This window comes from Erythrolamprus reginae, chromosome 2 (assembly GCF_031021105.1).
Source record: "Erythrolamprus reginae isolate rEryReg1 chromosome 2, rEryReg1.hap1, whole genome shotgun sequence".
NCBI classification, from domain to species: Eukaryota; Metazoa; Chordata; class Lepidosauria; order Squamata; family Dipsadidae; genus Erythrolamprus; species Erythrolamprus reginae.
The window spans coordinates 351,605,506-351,627,883 of record NC_091951.1 but is presented as its reverse complement, the minus strand read 5'-3'; the positions used below and the strand labels follow the sequence as shown (position 1 = coordinate 351,627,883).

General features: G+C 43.6%; 1 protein-coding gene across 1 annotated transcript in view; it reads right to left on the bottom strand.

The window, feature by feature from the left end:
- The window catches only part of CELF4 (CUGBP Elav-like family member 4), a 794,292-nt gene that overhangs the window by 50,249 nt on the left and 721,665 nt on the right, over positions 1-22,378 (bottom strand). Inside the window, exon 11 of the mRNA XM_070743645.1 lies at positions 18,204-18,287. Within this exon, the coding sequence (XP_070599746.1) occupies positions 18,204-18,287 (84 nt within the window). The remainder of the gene's footprint in view (positions 1-18,203; positions 18,288-22,378) is intronic.

The following is a 22,378-nucleotide window of genomic DNA, read 5'->3' as shown; positions in this document are numbered from 1 at the left end:
TGGGACCTCACCGGTCGCTGGGATTCGTGCGGCAGAAGGCGGTCTCGGAGATCATCTGGTCCTGTGCCATATAGGGCTTTATAGGTCATAACTTGATTTAAATTTTAATTCAGGCAATAAGAATAGTAGGGAGACAGCACTGATAAAAGTTACACATCCAAGATAATTTTAGCTCAGATTAAAAATAATGATATAATAATAAAAGTTTTGGCAGGATGATATGATAATATAGAAAGAAACTGCCAATCTGTTCTAATAAATATTCCACTCAGGGGAGGGTAAAAGAAGTAGAGGAAGTAGAAAGGGAGTAGGAGATGGAGGATGGAGAGGTTGGAGAAGGAAGGGGGAAAGTTAAAGAAAGTAGAAGGATGAGGAGAGGAAGAAGGGATAGGAAAGTGGAGTGAATAAAAAATGGAAAATATTGATTGTAAAGATTTAAACGGAACTCAAAAGCAAGATATTCTTGGTGATATTTTTTTTTATGTTTTGTTTAATTGTAATTGTAATTATTTGTTGTATGGTGGAGAAAAATAAAAATTAAATTAAAAATTAAATGTATAAATTTTAAATTAAAAAAAAATTAATTTTTTTTAAAAAACCCTCAAAAAATGTTTGCGCTTAAATTGATCTCTGATCAATTCAAGGAAAGGGATTATTAAGATAGACAGATTATTCCATGTCCGAAAACAATTCGCTAGTTTTTCATTCTTAATATTTTAGCTTGTTTGTTGATGCTTCACATCGAATTTTGAAAGTACAGCTGTCAATAACATTGGATTGATGGAGCTTTTCTAAAACAGGGATTAGCAAGAATTTAACCCTAAATTTAGCGAGCATCATTTTGGTTCTTCTTACCAATAAACAAGGTTTTCTATGGCAAAATTGGGATACAAGCAAAAAAATTAAATAAAAATGCACTGTTCGTTTTCATTGATCCGTCACAAAATTGCCCTGGGCTGGAATTCATTTATAACCTTTCCAAGTACTCCAGGTGTGGTCTGTCTAGGGTATACAGTGGTATTAGTACTTCCCTAGTCTTGGAGTGAATCCCTCTGTTGATGCAGTTTAAGATTGTGTTGGCTTTTTTGGCTGCTGCTGCACATTGCTGGCTCATATTTAGTTGGTTATCCACCAAGACTTCAAGATCATTGCTGTTAAGTGTGGTTTCTCCAAGCTTGTATGTGTGTCTTGGGTTTTTCTTTCTTTCTTTCTTTCTTTCTTTCTTTCTTTCTTTCTTTCTTTCTTTCTTTCTTTCTTTCTTCTTTCTTTCTTTCTTTCTTTCTTTTCTTTCTTTATTTTGTCAAACAATTATAGGGTGGTAATTTGTACAAATAAAACATTAGATTAGTAATGACAAAAAGTAACAAAAGAAGACAACAGGACAGGGACGGTAGGCAGAATGGTGCGCTTATGCACCATTGATCCCATAACTGATTGATTCCATAACTTTGCAGTTGACACAACACAAAGAGATAGGTCTGTAATTTTCAACGTTCCTTGGATCGCCTTTTTTGAAGATAGGGATGACTGTGGCAAGTGACCATAGTGTGGGTAGGGAGCTAGTACTGAAAGATTTATTAAAAATTATGCTCAGAGGTTCAGCCAAGGTGGAGGAGAGCTTTTTAAAGAGGTATACACATAGCACATCTGGTCCAATAGATAAAGATGGTTTTAGGTTGTGTAATGTCTTTCTAACGTTATCTTCTGTAAAATCAATTTGTGTAAGATCATTGAGTTTATTTGTGGTGCGGTTAGGAAACGTTGGGCATGAGCCATTGTTGTTAACAAAGACTGAGCTGAATAAGGTATTAAAGAGGTTGGCTTTGACTGATTCATCATTATGGTCTACGTTGTTTGGTACTTTAAGGGGTGGGATGGGTCTAGAGTCTTTGAGTTTATTGTTAACAAAGTTGTAGAAGGCACGAGTAGACTTTCTTCCCTAGGTATAGGACTTTTTCTTGACATTGAACTGTTGTTGTTGTTGTTATTATTAATATTATTAATATTATTATTAATTGGTTGCCGATCAGTTTCCGGTCACAATTCAAAGTGTTGGTTATGACCTATAAAGCCCTTCATGGCACTGGACCAGAATATCTCCGGGACCCAGCGACCAGTTAGGTCCCACAGAGTTGGCCTTCTCCGGGTCCCGTCAACTAAACAATGTCGTTTGGCGGGACCCAGGGGAAGAGCCTTCTCTGTGGCGGCCCCGACCCTTTGGAACCAACTCCCCCCAGATATCAGAGTTGCCCCCACCCTCCTAGCCTTTCGTAAGCTTCTTAAAACCCACCTCTGTCGTCAGGCATGGGGGAATTGACATGTTCCTTCCCCCTAGGCTTATAAAATTTATGCATGGTACGCTAGTGTGTATGATTGGTTTTAATTTGTGGTGTTTTTAAAGTAATTTAAATATTGGATTTGTCGTACATTGTATTGCTATTGCTGTGAGCCGCCCCGAGTCTGCGGAGAGGGGCGGCATACAAATCTGATTAAACTTGAAACTTGAAACTTAATTAGATTTGTATGCCGCCCTTCTCCGAAGATTTGGGGTGGCTCACATTTTGTTAGTTTGGGCCGACAGTGTTAATCTATTGAGATATTTCTGTATTTTGAGCCTATCCTTTGGGCTGTTGGCAAATTTGATTAGTTCCCCCTCCATTTCCTCATCTAGACCATTAATGAAAATGTTGAAGAGCACTGGGCCCATGACTGCACCTCTATAACTGTCTGTTTCGGTTCTGCAACCCAACAAGACCGACACAGACGTCAGAGGAGAATCGAAACTGCAGAAAAACAATTGCTACCAACCTGCCTTCCATTGAGGACCTGGATACTGCATGAGTCAAAAAGAGGGCGGTGAAAATATTTACTGACCCCTCACATCCTAGACACAAACTGTTTCAACTCCTACTCTCAAAACGTTGCTACAGAGCACTGCACACCAAGACTAAACACAAGAACAGTTTCCCCCCGAACACCATCACTCTGCTAAACAAATAATTCCCTCAACACTGTCAAACTATTTACTAAGTCTGCACTAATATTACTCCTAGTTTTTTCCATCATTCCTATCACCCATTTCCCCCCAGTTATGACTGTATGACTGAAACCTGTTGCTTGTATCCTTAAGATTTTTATTAATATTGATTGTTTCTTCATTGCATATTTGACCCCTATGACAATAATTGAACCTCATGATTATATGTACACTGAGAGCATGTGCACCAAAAACAAATTCCTTGTGTGTCCAATCAGACTTGGCCAATAAAGAATTCTATCTATCTTCTATCTATCATTTCATCTGGACTTGGAGCTGTTGGGTGTGGTTGGTCAGCCACTCTATCTATCCATCCATCTATCTATCTATCTATCTATCTATCTATCTATCTATCTCTCTCTCTCTCTCTCTCTCTCTCTCTCTCTCTCTCTCTCTCTCTCTCTCTCTCTCTATCTATCTATCTATCTATCTATCTATCTATCTATCTATCTCTGACTTTCTCAGAGGTGTTACCAGTTTGTGGCCAAGAGGATAAAACAACGTGTATCAGAGAGTTTAATGTGTGGTTAAGGCAGTGGTGTAAAGCTGAAGGTTTTGGCTATGTAAGTCATGATGTCAGTAGGTGGTCTAATAGGGAGTTGTTTAAGAGGGATGGTTTGCATCCATCATACAGAGGTACCCAGGTGCTCGGTGAGGAATTTAGAACTTTCTTGGACAGGCATTTAAACTAGGTAAAGGGGACAGAGATGTAACTGATGTGGGTGATTTCTGTCCCCGACCAATGAGGATAAATCAGTTTTTAGAAGCTTATGAAAAGGGAGCTGCAAATAAAATAGATGTAGTTGTGGATGATAAGGGGCAAACTAATAATGAAAATAATGTTGTTTGGGTAATGTGCACGAATGCTCGAAGCTTGAGCAACAAGCTCTGTGAGTTAATGGCCATAATATCTAGAGATAATTTGGATCTGGTTGCCATAACTGAGACATGGTTTAAGGATTCTAATGAATGGGAAATATCCATACCAGGATATACACTGTATAGGAAGGATAGAATAGAGAGAAGGGGAGGTGGAGTAGCCATTTATGTTAAAGAAAGTCTAAAAACAACACTAATTCAAAATACATGTCAAGATCTGGAGCCTATCTGGATTTGCATGCAAAATAAAGAAGGTTCTGTCATTAGAATTGGGGTGATCTATAGGCCTCCAGGGCAATCTGAGGAATATGACAACAAGATGGTGGATGAAATTACCCAAATGGCAGTAAAGGGAGATATTGTGGTTATGGGTGATTTCAACATGCCTGATATTGACTGGAATATCCCCAGTGCCCTTACATGCAAAAGTAAGAATATAGTAGAGGCCTTTACAGGAGCAGCTCTGGCACAGCTGGTTAAGACACCAACTAGAGGGGAGAATATTCTAGATTTAGTTTTTACGAATGGGAATTGGGTTTCAGAGGTCAAGGTGGGAGAAAATTTAGGTTGCAGTGACCATCTATGTTTGTGGTTTGATGTAAAAACTTATTGTGAGCAATCCTATAATGCAACCAAAGTATTGGATTTCAGAAAAACAAATTTTAATGCAATGGGGGAATATTTAGATAATGAATTAAAGGGGAGGGATAAAATGGCAGGAGCGAGCACCCAGTGGACTGTATTAAAAAAGGCCATCTTAAAAGCCACTGGACTGTATGTAAGACAAATAACTAAAGGTAAAAGGAAGAAGAAACCGCTATGGTTTAGCAATGATGTAAGGGCTATAGTCAATGAAAAAAAGGCTGCCTATAGGAGGTATAAAGAGTCTGGAAGTATAGCTGATAGGGAGGTGTATAAAATGAGACAGAAGGAGGCAAAACAGATAATTTATGCTGCTAAAGCCTCAAAAGAGGAAGAAATTGCCAAATCTGTAAAGAAGGGGGATAAAACCTTCTTCAGATATATTAGTGATAAGAAGAAGAAAAACTGCGGCATCAGGAAGCTTAGTACCGGGAATAATACATGCATTAATGGGAATAAGGAGATCGCTGACCATTTCAATAGCTACTTCTGTTTAGTTTTCTCGAAAGACACCTTACAAAATAATATTATAGAGGGATATAGCATTGCTTCCAGCTGTACGGATTCAGCTCCAGTGATCTTAGAAGCCAATGTCTTAGAAGAACTTGAACGATTAAAGATAAATAAGGCAATGGGTCCAGACGGCATCCACCCCAGAGTTCTTAAAGAACTCAGATCTGTCATTGCTACCCCCCTGACTGATTTGTTTAACCAATCCTTGTTAACAGGAGAAGTTCCTGAGGATTGGAGAATGGCCAGTGTTGTGCCTATCCACAAGAAGGGCAGTAGAGAAGAAGCTGGTAACTACAGGCCAGTTAGCTTGACATCAGTGGTAGTTAAAATGATGGAGACTCTACTCAAAAAGAGGATAAATCAGCACCTAAAAAACAATAACTTATTGGACCCAAATCAGCATGGCTTTACTGAAGGCAAATCATGTCAGACTAATCTCATTGATTTCTTTGACTATGTCACAAAGGTGTTGGATGAAGGCGGTGCCGTGGATATTGCCTACCTGGACTTCAGCAAAGCCTTTGCTACGGTTCCACATAAAGAGCTGATAGATAAATTAGTGAAGATTGGACTTAATCCCTGGATAGTTCAATGGATTTGCAGCTGGCTGAAGCATAGACATCAGAGAGTTATTGTTAACGGCGAGTATTCTGAGCAGAGTCAGGTTACAAGCGGTGTGCCACAAGGGTCTGTTCTGGGTCCTATTCTTTTTAATATGTTTGTGAGTGACATAGGGGAAGGTTTGGTAGGGAAGGTTTGCCTATTTGCCGATGACTCTAAAGTGTGCAATAGGGTTGATATTCCTGGAGACGTCTGTAATATGGTAAATGATTTAGCTTTACTAGATAAATGGTCAAAGCAATGGAAACTGCAGTTTAATGTTTCCAAATGTAAAATAATGCACTTGGGGAAAAGGAATCCTCAATCTGAGTATTGTATTGGCAGTTCTGTGTTAGCAAATACTTCAGAAGAAAAGGATTTAGGGGTAGTGATTTCTGACAGTCTCAAAATGGGTGAACAGTGCAGTCAGGCGGTAGGGAAAGCAAGTAGGATGCTTGGCTGCATAGCTAGAGGTATAACAAGCAGGAAGAGGGAGATTATGATCCCGCTATATAGAATGCTGGTGAGACCACATTTGGAATGCTGTGTTCAGTTCTGGAGACCTCACCTACAAAAAGATATTGACAAAATTGAACGGGTCCAAAGACGGGCTACAAGAATGGTGGAAGGTCTTAAGCATAAAACGTATCAGGAAAGACTTAATGAACTCAATCTGTAGAGTCTGGAGGACAGAAGGAAAAGGGGGGACATGATCGAAACATTTAAATATATTAAAGGGTTAAATAAGGTCCAGGAGGGAAGTGTTTTTAATAGGAAAGTGAACACAAGAACAAGGGGACACAATCTGAAGATAGTTGGAGGAAAGATCAAAAGCAACATGAGAAAATATTATTTTACTGAAAGAGTAGTAGATCCTTGGAACAAACTTCCAGCAGACGTGGTAGATAAATCCACAGTAACTGAATTTAAACATGCCTGGGATAAACATATATCCATCCTAAGATAAAATACAGAAAATAGTATAAGGGCAGACTAGATGGACCATGAGGTCTTTTTCTGCCGTCAGACTTCTATGTTTCTATGTTTCTATGTTTCTATGTTTCTATGTTTCTATGTTTCTATGTTTCTATGTTTCTATGTTTCTATGTTTCTATGTTTCTATGTTTCTATCTATCTATCTATCTATCTATCTATCTATCTATCTATCTATCTATCTATCTATCTATCTTCTATCTATCTATCTATCTATCTATCTATCTATCATCTATCTATCTATCTATCTATCTATCTATCATCTATCTATCTATCTATCTATCATCTATCTATCTATCTATCTATCTATCATCTATCTATCTATCTATCTATCTATCTATCTATCTATCTATCTATCTATCATCTATCTATCTATCTATCTATATCTATCTATCTATCTATCTATCATCTATCTATCTATCTATCTATCTATCATCTATCTATCTATCTATCTATCTATCTATCTATCTATCTATCTATCTATCTGTCTATCTATCTATCACCTACCTACCTACCTACCTACCTATCTATCTATCTATGATGTATCAACTATCTACCTATCAGCTCTCTCTCATCTGTCTGTCTGTCTCCATCTCTCTCCCGCCATCCATCCATCCGTCTAATTGGCCACTCAATACGGCCAGGCCAGGTCCAAGCATGGAGTGGCGAAAGCACCAACCTCAGCTCTTTGTTGCAGACCTGCTAGCTAAGACTAAAAGTTTTGTCAAGTCGGGGGATTCCTGGACAATGAAATTTATCTCCCCAATAAGCAATCAACATTATAATAAAGGAAAAATGCTTTGTGTGCACCTTTGAGAGTGCATCAGATATTAATCTAAACATCAAATTAATTATAGTTTGCAAAATGAATAGTGGTGCGGGAGGCCCTAATACTTCTGCGGCTCTCTCCCTCCTCCCCTTCCCCGCTGCTGTTCAGGGCTGACTCCCCCTCCCCTAATTGTGGACTGGGGGTGGAGAAAGGGAGCGTGAGGGGGGGGGTTCCCCTTTTTCTATTTCTGCCTCTCCTTTCAGTGGGAATCTCTCTCGTCCTGCTAGTAGCAAAATAAGATCGAGCAAAGTGAGATGGAGAAGGGACAAACCCTCCAACTGACTAGGACACTGCCACGGTCATTAAAAATGAACAATTTAAGTGCTTTAATGAATAGTGTTCTGCATAATTAATTCCTTCCTTCCTTCTTTCTTTCCTCCCTCCTTCCCTCTTTCTCCTCCCGCTCTCCCGCTCTCCCTTCCACCCTTTTCCTTCCATCCTTTCTCTTTCCTTTCCCCTCCTTCCTCCCTTCCTTCAAAAACAATACGAGTGAGAATGACTTTTTATTTCCTTTTGGCTTCCTCGTGGACACTTTCTTTCTTTCTTTCTTTCTCTCCCTTTCTTTCTTTCTTTCTTTCTTTCCTTCCTCCTTTTCATCTTCTTTCTTTCTTTCTTTCTCTCTCCCTTTATTTCTTTCCTTTCTTCCTTCCTTCCTTTCCTCCCTCCCTCCCTCTCTCCCTCCCTCCGTCGCTTCTTGCTTCCTGCAGCATGCAGGAAGCAAAATCTCACAAGGGAATGTGCGTGCAAGATTTCGCCAAATTTTTTGCATCTGCGCATGCTTCACGCATGTTCTCTTGCAGGATTTTGCTTCTGCGCATGCGCAGAAGGAAGATCTCACTGGGATGCATACGCATGCACGCCGGCAATCCAAAGCTGTGCATGCATAGCACTGGTAGCAGTGGTAAGTAGGAACCTCCGCCTGCACACTCTCCTCCCACAAGTCCCCATATCACAATTATTTTTTATGTCCATGACCAGCCAGTTCAAAATCAATCACCAGGAGCCCACATGTGACCCATGTGAACTCATATATGCACACACCAAAGTTTTCCGTTCGCATCACACCGGAGTCTTCTCTTGGATATTGTTCCTGGGGAAAGGTTGGAATTGTCTGTGTTTCCATGTTGACATTCAATGCCGGCTTCCACTGGCCTCCTTGAACCTGGCCAAGATCTCCGTTGTTCTTGTGGATAGACAGCAGTGAACACCTGCATTGGCACCACTTACCGGTACCCCCCCCATGCGCTGTCCACCCAAGTGACAAATTTGGCACTCACGGCCCATGTTGGAGAACGTTGATTCTGCCTCTGCAACAGTAGCGGGTTGCTACCAGAACGGATGAGGACACACACCGATAGCGAACGCTGCATTGCGCGCACAGCTTTGCTTCGCCTGCATGCGCGCATGTGCATCCCAGCATGGTTTTACATGTGTGCCTGTGCAGGAAGCAAAATCTCGTAAGGAGAGCGCATGCGTGCACAAGATAGATTTTGGTGGGGTTTTGCCCCTTGCACATGCACAGAAGCAAAAAAAATACCACCGAAATCTCTCTCGCGTGGGTACGTCCCCTTGTGAGATTTTGCTTCCTGCGCATGTGCGGAATGCTCTAACCCACACTGGGATGTGCGCATGCACGCCCAGGAGAAGGGAAGCTGCTTGCACAATGCACCGGTGTTCTGCCGGCGTGTCTCAACCGCCTGTAATTACAGGGTAATTAGTCCAGGAAGACACACACCACACGATAAAAGGAAAACCCAAAAGTTTTTATGAACAGAAAAACAGAAACAGCTCCCTTTTAAAATGTCAAAGGGATTTTCTGGTACACACAAGGCACAGGTGAAATGCAGTCCAATTGCTCACCCAATAACTGGGAAATTGAGTTCAATTCTAAAGTCCAGAGAGTCCACACACACAATCCTGAACAGCAAAAACCACAATCTTGACGAAACAATGAATGAGATAAACTGCCATGAGGCTAAAACACCAGGCTGCACTTTTATCTGTAGCACTAATTACAGCAGCCCCACCCAACCACAGGTGGCCTCATTTATCTCCTGTAATAATCCTTCAGTTGTTGTCTCCTATGCATCACTCTACGCATGCATAGATGTGTCATTAATTCTAGTTCAGAATCCAGGGATGATACAGATGACTGATATCCTCCTGGGCTGTCTGCCAAACTCCCCTCTTCCCTGTCACTCACGCTCCCTTGGTCAGAGGAGACTTCATCAGCAGATTCTACTGGGAGAAAAACAGGCCTGCGGCATGTGGATGTCTTCCCCACATCTACCTGCACATTCCTTGGGGCAGGAGCTGGGCCAGAGCTAACCACAACAACCGGGAGCGGCCGGCGAAAGCCTGCCACCTTCGGTCCCACTGGTGCGCCCTCTGAGACCATCGCGGTAGTCCGCGCATGAAGTGGGCGTGGGCACATCCATCGGTGTGAGATTTGGTGTGCAGCAAGTGAAATCTTGAATGTGCGTGTGAGCGAGATTTCAATGATTTTCGCTGATATTTTTGCTTCTGTGCATGTGCAGCTATGTGCGCATCTCAGTAATTGCTAATGGAACGTAGCACCTAAGCATTCTGGTAGCAGGCCATCACTGATAGTGGCAGTAGCGGCAACACACACCTCCTCTGTACCCCCCATTTTTTGGCCTCCACACCCTTGCTTCAATGTGCCGGTGCCTGGAGGCTGTTGGGGCCTGGATGGGTGTCAACAAACTCAAACTCAACCCAGACAAGATGGAGTGGCTGTGGGTCTTGCCTCCCAAGGACAATCTGTCCATCCATTACCCTGGGGGGGGGGGAATCATTGACCCCCTGAGAGAGGGTTCGCAACTTGGGCGTCCTCCTCGATCCACAGCTCACATTAGAGAAACATCTTTCAGCTGTGGCGAGGGGGGCGTTTGCCCAGGTTCGCCTGGTGCACCAGTTACGACCCTATTTGGACTGGGAGTCACTGCTCACAGTCACTCATGCCCTCATCACCTCGAGGTTCGACTACTGTAACGCTCTCTACATGGGGCTACCTTTGAAAAGTGTTCGGAAACTTCAGATCGTGCAGAATGCAGCTGCGAGAGCAGTCATGGGCTTTCCCAAATATGCCCATGTTACACCAACACTCCACAGTCTGCATTGGTTGCCGATCAGTTTCCAGTCACAATTCAAAGTGTTGGTTATGACCTATAAAGCCCTTCATGGCACCGGACCAGATTATCTCAGGGACCGCCTTCTGCTGCACGAATCCCAGCGACCGGTTAGGTCCCACAGAGTGGGTCTTCTCCGGGTCCTGTCAACTAAACAATGCCGCTTGGCGGGACCCAGGGGAAGAGCCTTCTCTGTGGCGGCCCCGGCCCTCTGGAACCAACTCCCCCCAGAGATTAGAATTGCCCCCACCCTCCTTGCCTTTCGTATGCTCCTTAAAACCCACCTCTGCTGCCAGGCATGGGGGAATTGAGATGCTCTTTCCCCTTGGGCCTTTACAATTTCATGTGTGGTATGTCTGTAGGTATGTTTGGTTTTTTAATATTAATGGGTTTTTAAAATCATTTTTAGTATTTATTGGATTATTATTGTACACTGTTTTATTACTGTTGTTAGCCGCCCCGAGTCTCTGGAGAGGGGCGGCATACAAATCCAATAAATAAATAAATAAATAAAATAAATAAACCCGTACAACCTGCTATTTCTTCTCACCCTAAACCACAGGGGTGGATCAACCCACTTTTCAGACCGCAACCCATCGGGATCCAGACAATGAAGGGGAGAAATGCCCCCAAAACTGGCTTGGATCTGGATCTGGAGAAGATTGAAAAAAGCCGTCAGTACCACCTACTGTATCGATTGAGTTTGTCAATATATGAACTAACCGGCAACGTATGTTTGGAGGAAACAGTACAATGTTACTTTAAGAGCTAGGCTGCGATTAGCCATAAAAAGAGAGGCAGATGTGTTGCGTTGCATTGGGTTGTATTGTACAGTAGTCCCTCGCTATACCGCGCTTCACCTACTGCAGCTTCACTTCATCACGGATTTTCAAGAAATATTAATGAGAAAAATCATTCACGTATCTTCGCTGGTTCACGGGTTTCTGAGGAAGTCGATCGGCAGATTTAAACAGCCCGCGGAACTCGATCGGCAGGTTTTTAAAAAATATATATATCTAAAATTGTAAATACTGTATTTAAATACTGTATCTAAAATAAATACTGTGTGGGAAGGGTTTATAAACACTTAAAACAATGAAAACTTACCAAACAATTACAATATAAATACTTAAATAAGTACTATCAGTCGATAAATTCACCATCGCAGATTTCACCTATCGTGGCCGGGTCTGGAACGTAGCACCAGCGATAGGTGAGGGACTACTGTATTGCATTGTGCTGTTGGTTGTTGGTGGCTATTGCGGTTAATACAGTGGTACCTCAACATACGAACCCCTCGTCTTACGAACAATCCGAGATACGAACCCGGGGTTCAGAAATTTTTTGCCTCTTCTTACGAACTTTTTTTGTCTTACGAACGCCAAACCTGAACTTCCGGGTTTGGCATTCGGGAGGCTCCTGGGAAGCCCCCGGCTGTTAAGGTGACAGCTGGGCGGCGGGGCTTCCCAGCGGCCTCCTGAACGCCGAACCCGGAAGTTCGGCAAAAGTTCGGGTTCCGGAGGCCGCTGGGAAGCCCCGCCGCCCGGCTGTCACCTTTTAAAACAGCCGGGGGGCTTCCCAGCAGCCTCCCGAATGCTGAAACTGGAATTTCGGGTTTGGCGTTCGGCTTCGGGAGGCTGCTGGGAAGACCCACGGCTGTTTTAAAAGGTGACAGCCGGGCGGTGGCAGTTTTTTGCGGGTTTTTTCCCCCCTGCACGGATTAATGGATTTTACATTCTTTCCTATGGGAAACAATGTTTTGTCTTACGAACTTTTCATCTTACGAACCTCCCCCTGGAACCAATTAGGTTCGTAAGACGAGGTATTACTGTATTGATAATGCTTGCTACATTGCTCTGTGCTAAGTTATGCTATGCGCTAAAGTACTGATGTGTACTAAGATATAGCTGTGTGCTTAATACTCTGTGTATTAATAGAATATATTCTGTTGTGGGCTAATATTGCTGTGTGCTAGTAAGAGAATATGTTGCTGTATGAAAGGGATCTTGGAGTCTTAGTGGATAACCAGCTAAACATGGGCCAGCAATGTGCAGCAGCGGCTAAAAAAGCCAACACAATCCTAAGCTGCATGAACAGGGGGATACACTCCAAGACCAGAAAGGTAATAATACCACTCTATAAGGCCCTGGTCAGACCGCACATGGAGTATTGCATCCAGTTCTGGTCACCACACTTCAAAAAAGATATAGAGACTCTAGAGAGGGTGCAGAAAAGAGCAACTAAAATGATAAGGGGACTAGAGACCAGGTCATACGAGGAAAGGTTGCTGGGACTGGGCATGGATAGTCTAGTAAAAAGAAGGGCTGGGGGGGACATGATAGCTGTATACAGGTACTTGAGGGGTTGCCATGGAGAGGAGGGGGACACACTGTTTTCCAGGGCACCAGAGGGCCAGACGAGGAACAACGGTTGGAAACTGACCAAGGAAAGATTCAACGTGGAGATAAGAAAGAATTTCCTGACAGTGAGAGCGATCAACCAGTGGAACAGCCTCCCAGCGGAGGTTGTGGACTCCCCAACTTTGGACACTTTCAAGAGGAGATTGGACTGCCATTTGACTGGGGTGATGTAGGATTTCCTGCTCAGGCAGGGGGTTGAACTTGATGACCTGTAGGGTCCCTTTCAACTCTAATAATAAATAAAAATAAAATGAATGGTACATGTCAGTGATGGCGAACCTATGGTACGGGTGCCACAGGTGGCATGTAGAACCATATCTGCTGGCACATGAGCCGTTTATTTATTTATTTATTCATTTATTTATTTATTAGATTTGTATGCCGCCCCTCTCCGTAGACTTCATTACCCGTTACCCTAGCTCAGCTCCAATGTGCATGTGTGTGCCATGATTTTTTGTTCACAGAGAGGCTCTGGGAGGGCATTTGGGGCTTCCAGAGAGCGCATGGGGGATGGGGAAGGGCGTTTTTTACCCTCCCCTGGCTCCAGGAAGCCTTTGGAGCCGCGGGAGGGTGAAACATGAACCTACTGGGCTCACCAGATGTTGGGAAAGAGGGCCTCCTAGGGGTGGGGGAAGCTGTTTTCGCCCTCCCCAGGATGTGAGCACTCGCGCATGCTCAATAATGTTAATGCACACTCTTTCAGCACCCAAGGAAAAAAGGTTCACCATCACTGCTTTAAGAGCTAGGCTGCAATTAGCCATAAAAAGAGAAACAAATGTGTTGCATTGTATTGGGTTGTATTGTATTGCTCCAAGCTTGACTGTAAAAAATATGACTTTAGCAATCGAGTTGTCGAAGCGTGGAACTCATTACCGGACTCCGTAGTGTCAACCCCTAACCCCCAACATTTCTCCCTTAGACTATCCACGATTGACCTCTCCAAGGTCCTAAGAGGTCAGTAAGGGGCGTGCATAAGTGCACTAGCCTGCCTTTCGTCCCCTATCCAATTGTCTCTCCTTATCTCATATATCATCATTATCTTTTCTTCCTTTCAAATATCTTCTCCTCTACTTTTATATCTTTTCTTTATATATAATACTTCATGTCTATCCTCTTCAATATGTATTGTGTATTGGACAAAATAAATAAATAAATAAAATGTATTGGTAGTTGTTGGTGGCTATTGCGGCTAATATTGATAATGTTTGCTGTATTGCTGTGTACTATGCTATGCGCTAAAGTACTGATGTGTGCTAAGATAGAGGTGTGTGCTTAATGCTCTCTGTGTTAGCAATAGAATATATTGGGGCTACCTTTGAAAAGTGTTCGGAAACTTCAGATCGTGCAGAATGCAGCTGCTAGAGCAGTCATGGGCTTTCCCAAAAATGCCCATGTTACACCAACACTCTGCAGTCTGCATTGGTTGCCGATCAATTTCCGGTCACAATTCAAAGTGTTGGTTATGACCTATAAAGCCCTTCATGGCATCGGACCAGAATATCTCCGACACCGCCTTCTGCTGCACGAATCCCAGCGACCGATTAGGTCCCACAGAGTTGGCCTTCTCCGGGTCCCGTCAACTAAACAATGTCGGTTGGCGGGTCCCAGGGGAAGAGCCTTCTCTGTGGCGGCCCCGGCTCTCTGGAACCAGCTCCCCCCAGAGATTAGAACTGCCCCTACCCTCCTTGCCTTTCGTAAACTCCTCAAAACTCACCTTTGTCGTCAGGCATGGGGGAATTGAGATATCTCCCCCGGGCCTATATAATTTATGTATGATATGTTTGTAGGTATGTCTGCTTAAAAATGGGGTTTTCTTAACTACTTTAAATTTTAAATTTTAAATTATTAAATTTGTTATGAATTGTTTTATTATGTTGTGAGCCGCCCCGAGTCTACGGAAAGGGGCGGCATACAAATCTAATAAACAAATAAATAAATAAATAAATAAATAAATAAATAAATAAATAAATAAATAAATAAATAAATAAATAAATAAATAAATAAATAAATAAATAAACAAACAAACAAACAAACAAACAAACAAATAAATATTCTGCTGTGTGCTAATACTGCTGTGTGCTAATAATATAAGATATATTGCTGTGTGCTAAATGGTCTATGGGCTAAAAGGTTGCTGTTTGCTTGATATGGTCCATGTATTACGCTATATTATAGCATTGTATGGAACTGTGCGTCATATTAATAGTTAGCTGCTGTATGTTTAGAACTGTATATGATTGCTTGGTGTAGGTAGCTAACTGTTTACTGGTTAATTTATTGTATACATTGTAAATAATAGTTATACACTTACTGACCAGTCTGTGTTATTGGTTGAACACCCACCACTGCCATATCTAATAATAATAATAATTAATTAATAATAATTTATTGGACTTGTATGCCGCCCCTCTCCGAAGACTCGGGGCAGCTCACAACAATAATAAAACAATATAGCAGTACAACAAATCCAAAATATACTCTATTTCAAGTTTGGTATTCTAACATTGGTAATAAACCCAGGGTGGAATGCTAACAAAAGCAAAAAAAGTTCCTTCTGCATCTCAATTTTTGAGGTCCCACCTGGCCGGGACAGGAAGGCAAGGGTTGGAGGCAGGTGAAGAGAAGTTTTGGAACCGATGCAGGTAAGCAGATAGCGGGTGGCTTATGGGGGGAGTGAAGTGATGGCGGGAGATGAAGGCAGGGTGTTTGTAGTGGGACCCACCAACCCATCCAACAACATGGCATCCAAAACAATTAGCAGCAGCACAAGAGGAAAGAGGAGTGGGAACGGGGACCACCTCCCAAGAGTTCAAACATCGATGTTCCCACATGCCTAGTGAAACCCAACCTGTCAGGGCCCCAACAGTGCGTTGTCCAAAAGCAAATGGACTTCCTTGGTTTTGTTTGAAGTGGAAGAAGCTTTTGGGATGAGAAGCGAAATGTCTTCAAGGGAAACCAAGAAAGTCCAGTTGCTTTTTGACAAAGCACCTTTGGGACAACCTGGTTGACTGAGGCTCTCCAACCCTTCTGTCTTCGGCCAATGGAGATTCAGTCCTGCTGATGTCTGACTTCCCCGTTGAGTTCACTTTCGTCTCTCCGCTCTTCCTTCTCTCCTTCCCATCCCTCCTTCTCTGCTTTAGCATTCCACATTTCCCCTCTCCATCCACCCGCCCTGACCAACCTCTCTCCTCCATGGCTCCTTTCCCTGTCCCTTCTCCCAGTTACAGAATGGGACAACTCGCCACGGCCAACTGGACGCAGCCAACTCACCATGGCCAACTCACCATGGCCAACTCAACGCAGCGAATTCATTGTGGCCAACTCACCACTGCGGGACAAGTCCACAAATACGAAAGTTTAAATTAATTTTGAGTGGAAGCCTGGCAAATAATATAAGCCAAGCAGGTCAATCCAGAAATAGAATCCAAAATACACTTCTGCTGATGCACAGCAAGCAAAATCTCACATGATAATTTTGACCAAGATGTGGTCATCGATAGTAAAAGTAATGGCATGAATAGATTACCATATGTTGTGGCCCATCTGTGTCCTGTGCAGCTGATCATGGATTCTGAGGATTGAGAGATGGGCAGGGGTTGGTATCCAAGGCCAGTGTACCTAGGTCTGAGAGTGAGGAGGGCAGAGAGGACATGGGGTCAGAGGTTGAAAGCCAACCAGGGCCTGGTGCACCTCCAGAGGTGCCCATGAGTGACTCAGGAGAAGTGGAGGAGCCTTTTCTTGATGCCAGAGTACGCAGGACTGTTAGCAGACATGAGTGGCTAAGCAGGAAGAGGTCTCTGCATGGATAGATCTATAGAACACTTGGCCACGCCTTTTGGATATTTAAGGGTTAGTCTTGTGATGAGCGAGTGTGGAAGTCAACTTTCTAATGTGAGCGATGACTCTTTGGATTTGGCTCTTGGATTATTTATGTGAATTACAAACTAAGAAGGTGAAATCTTGACTCCGGGCTTCCTCGGAGTGAGTCATGTTAATTAGAGATTGGATCAAAGAGAACTATTTGGAAGTTTTGGCTTTATGTTTGGCTTTAATGAACAGCTGATATGAACAGACTTATTTCTTGCTTCGCTGATACATTTTACACAGTTAAACCTTTCTGATACTAAATTATTACAATAATATGCTTAAATCTTGTCCAAGCCATGCGTGTGGAACAGGCGAGGGTTCCACTTACTGGCTGCTACAGGTACGCCCTCTGGGATTGTTGTGAGTGTGAGTATGCCCGGTAGCTGTATGCGTGCTCGTTGGTGCAAGATTTCGCTTCTGCAGATACACAACAAGCAAAATCTCACATGAAGGTGCTCTCACGCGTGAACTTTCACTGATTTTCAGCAATTTCTTTGCTTCCACACATGCGCAGAAGCAAACAATGCCGAAAATCAGTGAAATCTCATGCATGAGTGTGTTCTCGCATGAGATTTTGCTTGCTGCACATGAGTAGAAGTAAAATCTCATGTGTGCAAGCACATGCATGCATCGGAGGTGTGGAGACATGTGCACATCTCCATTTCCGCCACCAGAACTCCGATCCTAAGCGTACTGGCTACAACCCACTACTGGTGTGGACCTATATCTTGGGGGCCTCATTGCTTGGGCAGATCAGATTAATACGGCATTGAATTGACCTGTGATGAGTTGGCTATGGAGAGCTGACCACGGTGAATTGTCCTAGAAGTCACCCACCCCCCAGTGCATGGGGCTCCCCCATTCTCTGCAGCCAGAGATTTGGGGTGTTTAGCCCCACATATTCCCTGGTGTAGCAGGAGTCACAGGGTTTGAGTCGGAGACTCTAAGAAGGAAGGAGGTGGAGAAGGTACAGGAAAGGTACTGGAGGGGAGGAAGGACAGAGTGTATCAACAAAGGTAAAGTGAGAGAGGAGGAAGGAAAAAGTCAGCTGAATATAAATTTGCAAAGAAAACCCAAAACCCTGGAAAAATCAATAAATAATAAAGAAACAGCAGTCTGAAGGAAATCAAATAATAATAATAATAATGGTCAAAAGTAGTTCAGAAAAACTTCCTTTCCTGGATGAAACTAATTGTTTTGTTATCTTTACCCACCAAAGCATTTACTTTGGTTTGTCGCCCGATCCACAAACACTTTCGAGGAGATGACATTACCGAATGGCAGGAACATCTGCATCAGCTCTGCGTCCCCAAACTCCTGGGGCAGATGGTAGATAAACAGGTTGCAGCCCTCTGGTCCTAGGGGGAAGGTGGAGGAGAAGGAGAGAGAAAGAGGGAGGGAGAGAGGGAGAGAGAGAGAAAGGAGAGAGGGAGGTAAGACTCTGGCACTTACATCCTCTCTAATCAGTGTTGGGCAGCAGCATGGACATATTCCTGGAGGCGTCTGTAATATGGCAAATGATTTAGCTTTACTAGATAAGTGGTCAAAGCAATGGAAACTGCAGTTTAATGTTTCCAAATGTAAAATAAATGAACTTGTGGAAAAGGAATCCTCAATCTGAGTATTGTATTGGCAGCAAAAACTTCAGAAGAGAAGGATTTAGGGGTAGTGATTTCTAAGGGCAGACTAGATGGACCATGAGGTCTTTTTCTGCCGTCAATTTTCTATGTTTCTATGGATGGTCCGATACGCCATCCCGGTAGGAAAAATGGAGATGCGTCCCCGAGATTTGGCTTCTGTACATGCACAGGAAGCAAAATAATAATAATAATAATAATAATAATAATAATAATAATAATAATAATTATTATTATTATTATTTATTAGATTTGTATGCCGCTCCTCTCCGAAGACTCGGGGTGGCTCACAACAACGATAAAAACAATATTATACTGGCACAAATCTAATATTTTTAAAAAACCTAATAACCCTATCATAATTAAAAACCAAATAGCACATACATACCAAACATAAATTATAATAAGCCTGGGGGAAAGGTGTCTAAAATCCCCCATGCCTGGCAGTATAGGTGGGTCTTAAGTAGTTTACGGAAGACAAGGAGGGTGGGAGCAGTTCTAATCTCCGGGGGGAGTTGATTCCAGAGGGCCGGGGCCGCCACAGAGAAGGCTCTTCCACTGGGGCCCACCAGATGACATTGTTTAGTCAACGGGACCCGGAGAAGGCCAACTTTGTGGGACCTTATCGGCCGCTGGGATTCGTGCAGTAGCAGGCGGTTCCGGAGTGCGAGTGATTCTTGCGCATGTGAGATTTCACCGATTTCACCTGGGTGGTTTTTTTTTTTTGCTTCCGCGCATGCCTACTAGCCTACAAAACCTCTGGGACACAGCTAAAGCTGTGACCAGGAGATTCACAATTTCATATATGGCCAAAGACTATAAAAAAAGAGAGCAAAAATTGAAAATTTGGAAGAGGAATATAGAATACTAGAAGAAGAACTACAAAAGCAACCACAGAATATCAATATAAAAGAGAAGATGTCTTGGACAAAACATCAACTAAATTTGTTAGATAATGAAAAATTAGCCCAACAGATAAAAAGCACTAAACAATTTAATTTTGAAAATGTGAACAAATCCAGCATATGGCTAGCTAATAAACTTAAAAAGCAAAAAGAAGACCAGTGAAATCTCTCCCACATGAGCATTGTTGTGTGCAATTTTACTTCCTGCAAATGCACAGAAGCCAAATTGCGCACCCGCACACTGGACGCCCATGTGCACGCACCAGTCACCAGGAGCGCACGGGACCACCGGCAATGAGGAGTCCTTAACTGTCTCAAATACAGTGATACCTCGTCTTACAAACTTAATTGGTTCCGGGACGAGGTTTGTAAGGTGAAAGTTTGTAAGATGAAACAATGTTTCCCATAGGAATCAATGGAAAAGCAATTAATGTGTGCAAGCCCAAAAGTCACTCCTTTTGCCAGCCGAAGTGCCCATTTTTGTGCTGCTGGGATTCCCCTGCTGGGATTCCCCTGCAGCATCGCAAAAACATGGAAGTCCGGAGGTGGTGTTTCCCATGGAGGGGAGCCTCAGGGGAATCCCAGCAGTGCAAAAATGGGCGCTTCGCTGGCAACAGAAGTCCGGAGGCGGGGCATCCCAGCGGCAACGGTTTGGGTTTGTAAGGTGAAAATAGTTTGTAAGAAGAGGCCAAAAAATCTTAAACCCCGGGTTTGTATCTCAAAAAGTTTGTATGACGAGGGGTTTGTAAGACAAGGTATCACTGTATAATACCCTACATATAATACTCAACAGAATCCCCTATACAACTATGCTTACAATCCTAGGTTTAGAAAGCTTAGAACTATGTCACCTTAAACACGACCTAAGCATAGCCCATAAAATAATCTGCTACAACGTCCTTCCTGTCTACAGCTACTTCAGCTTCAACCACAACAATGCACGAGCACACAACTGATACAAACTTAAAGTAAACCGCTTCTGCCACCAGGCTTGAAATTTTGGGCTTAGACAATTTAGGACTATGTCACCCTTGGTCCAACTTAAGTGTAGCACACAAAATTATCTGCTATGATGTCCTATCTCTCAAGTTCAACCACAACAATACATGAGCTCACAATAGATACAGACTTAATGTAAACTGCTCCAAGGTGGGTTTCCAAAATTCGACTTCAGCAACAGAGCGATCAATGCCTGGAATACTTGACTTGACTCTGTGGTTTCTTCCCCAACCCCCTGAAACTTTAACCTTAGACTGTCTACCATTGACCTCACCCCATTCCTAAGAAGTTTGTAAGGGGCGTGCATAAGCTCACCAGCATGTCTGCCCTCCCTGACCGAATGTCCCAATGCTTTTGTTTTTTGTAAAATATCATGTACTCATAACCATGCTTGTACATCTTATATATTCACAATCATGTTTATACTTTGTCTGTAATTATATACAGTGGTACCTCTACCTATGAACGCCTCTATATACGGACTTTTCTAGATAAGAACCGGGTGGTTCAAGATTTTTTTGCCTCTTCTCAAGAACCATTTTCTACTTAAGAACCCAAGCCTCCCAAACTGTAACTGAAAAAGGCGGGGAGAAGCCTCCGTGAGGCCTCTCTAGGAGTCTCCTGGGAGGAAACAGGGCCGGAAAAGGCAGGGAGAAGCCTCTGTGGGGTCTCTCTAGGTATCCTGGGAGGAAACAGGGCTGGAAAAGGTGGGGAGAAGCCTCCGTGGGGTCTCTCTAGGAATCTCCTGGGAGGAAACAGAGCTGGAAAAGGCAGGGAGAAGCCTCTGTGGTATCTCTCTAGGAATTTCCTGGGAAGAAACAGGGCCGGAAATAGCAGGGAGAAGCCTCCATGGGGCCTCTCTACAAATCTCCTGGGAGGAAACAGGGCCGCAAAAGGCCGGGAGAAGCCTCCGTGGGGCCTCTCTACAAATCTCCTGGCAGGAAACAGGACCAGAAAAGGCAGGGAGAAGCCTCCGTGGGGCCTCTCTGCGAATCTCTTGGCAGGAAACAGGACCGGAAAAGGCAGGGAGAAGCCTCTGTGGGGCCTCTCTAGGAATCTCCTGGCAGGAAACAGGACCAGAAAAGGCAGGAAGAAGCCTCTGTGGGGCCTCTCTAGGAATCTCCTGGCAGGAAACAGGACCAGAAAAGGCAGGGAGAAGCCTCCGCGGGGCCTCTCTACGAATCTCCTGGGAGGAAACAGCGCCATAAAAGGTGGAGAAAAGCCTCCGTGGGGCCTCTCTACAAATCTCCTGGGAGGAAACAGGGCCGCAAAAGGCCGGGAGAAGCATCCGTGGGGCCTCTCTACAAATCTCCTGGCAGGAAACAGGACCAGAAAAGGCAGGGAGAAGCCTCCGTGGGGCCTCTCTGCGAATCTCTTGGCAGGAAACAGGACCGGAAAAGGCAGGGAGAAGCCTCTGTGGGGCCTCTCTAGGAATCTCCTGGCAGGAAACAGGACCAGAAAAGGCAGGGAGAAGCCTCCGTGGGGCCTCTCTACAAATCTCCTGGGAGGAAACAGCGCCACAAAAGGTGGGGAAAAGCCTCCCTGGGGCCTCCCTACAAATCTCCTGGGAGGAAACAGGGCCACAAAAGGCCGGGAGAAGACTCTGTGGGGCCTCTCTAGGAATCTCCTGGGAGGAAACAGGGCCTCCACCCTCCCTGTGGTTTCGCATGCTTTATTTGCTTTAACATTGATTCCTATGGGAAAAATTGCTTCTTAGAAACTTCTCTACTTAAGAACCTGATCACGGAACGAATTAAGTTCCTAAGTAGAGGTACCACTGTACACATTTCTCAATTTCCTTCTCATTTCTTCTTTTACTGAGAATTGGGGGGGAAAAACCCTTCTCTAAATACCCAGATAAATTCCCATGATGTTTGTCCATCATGTTTATTTATTTATTTATTTATT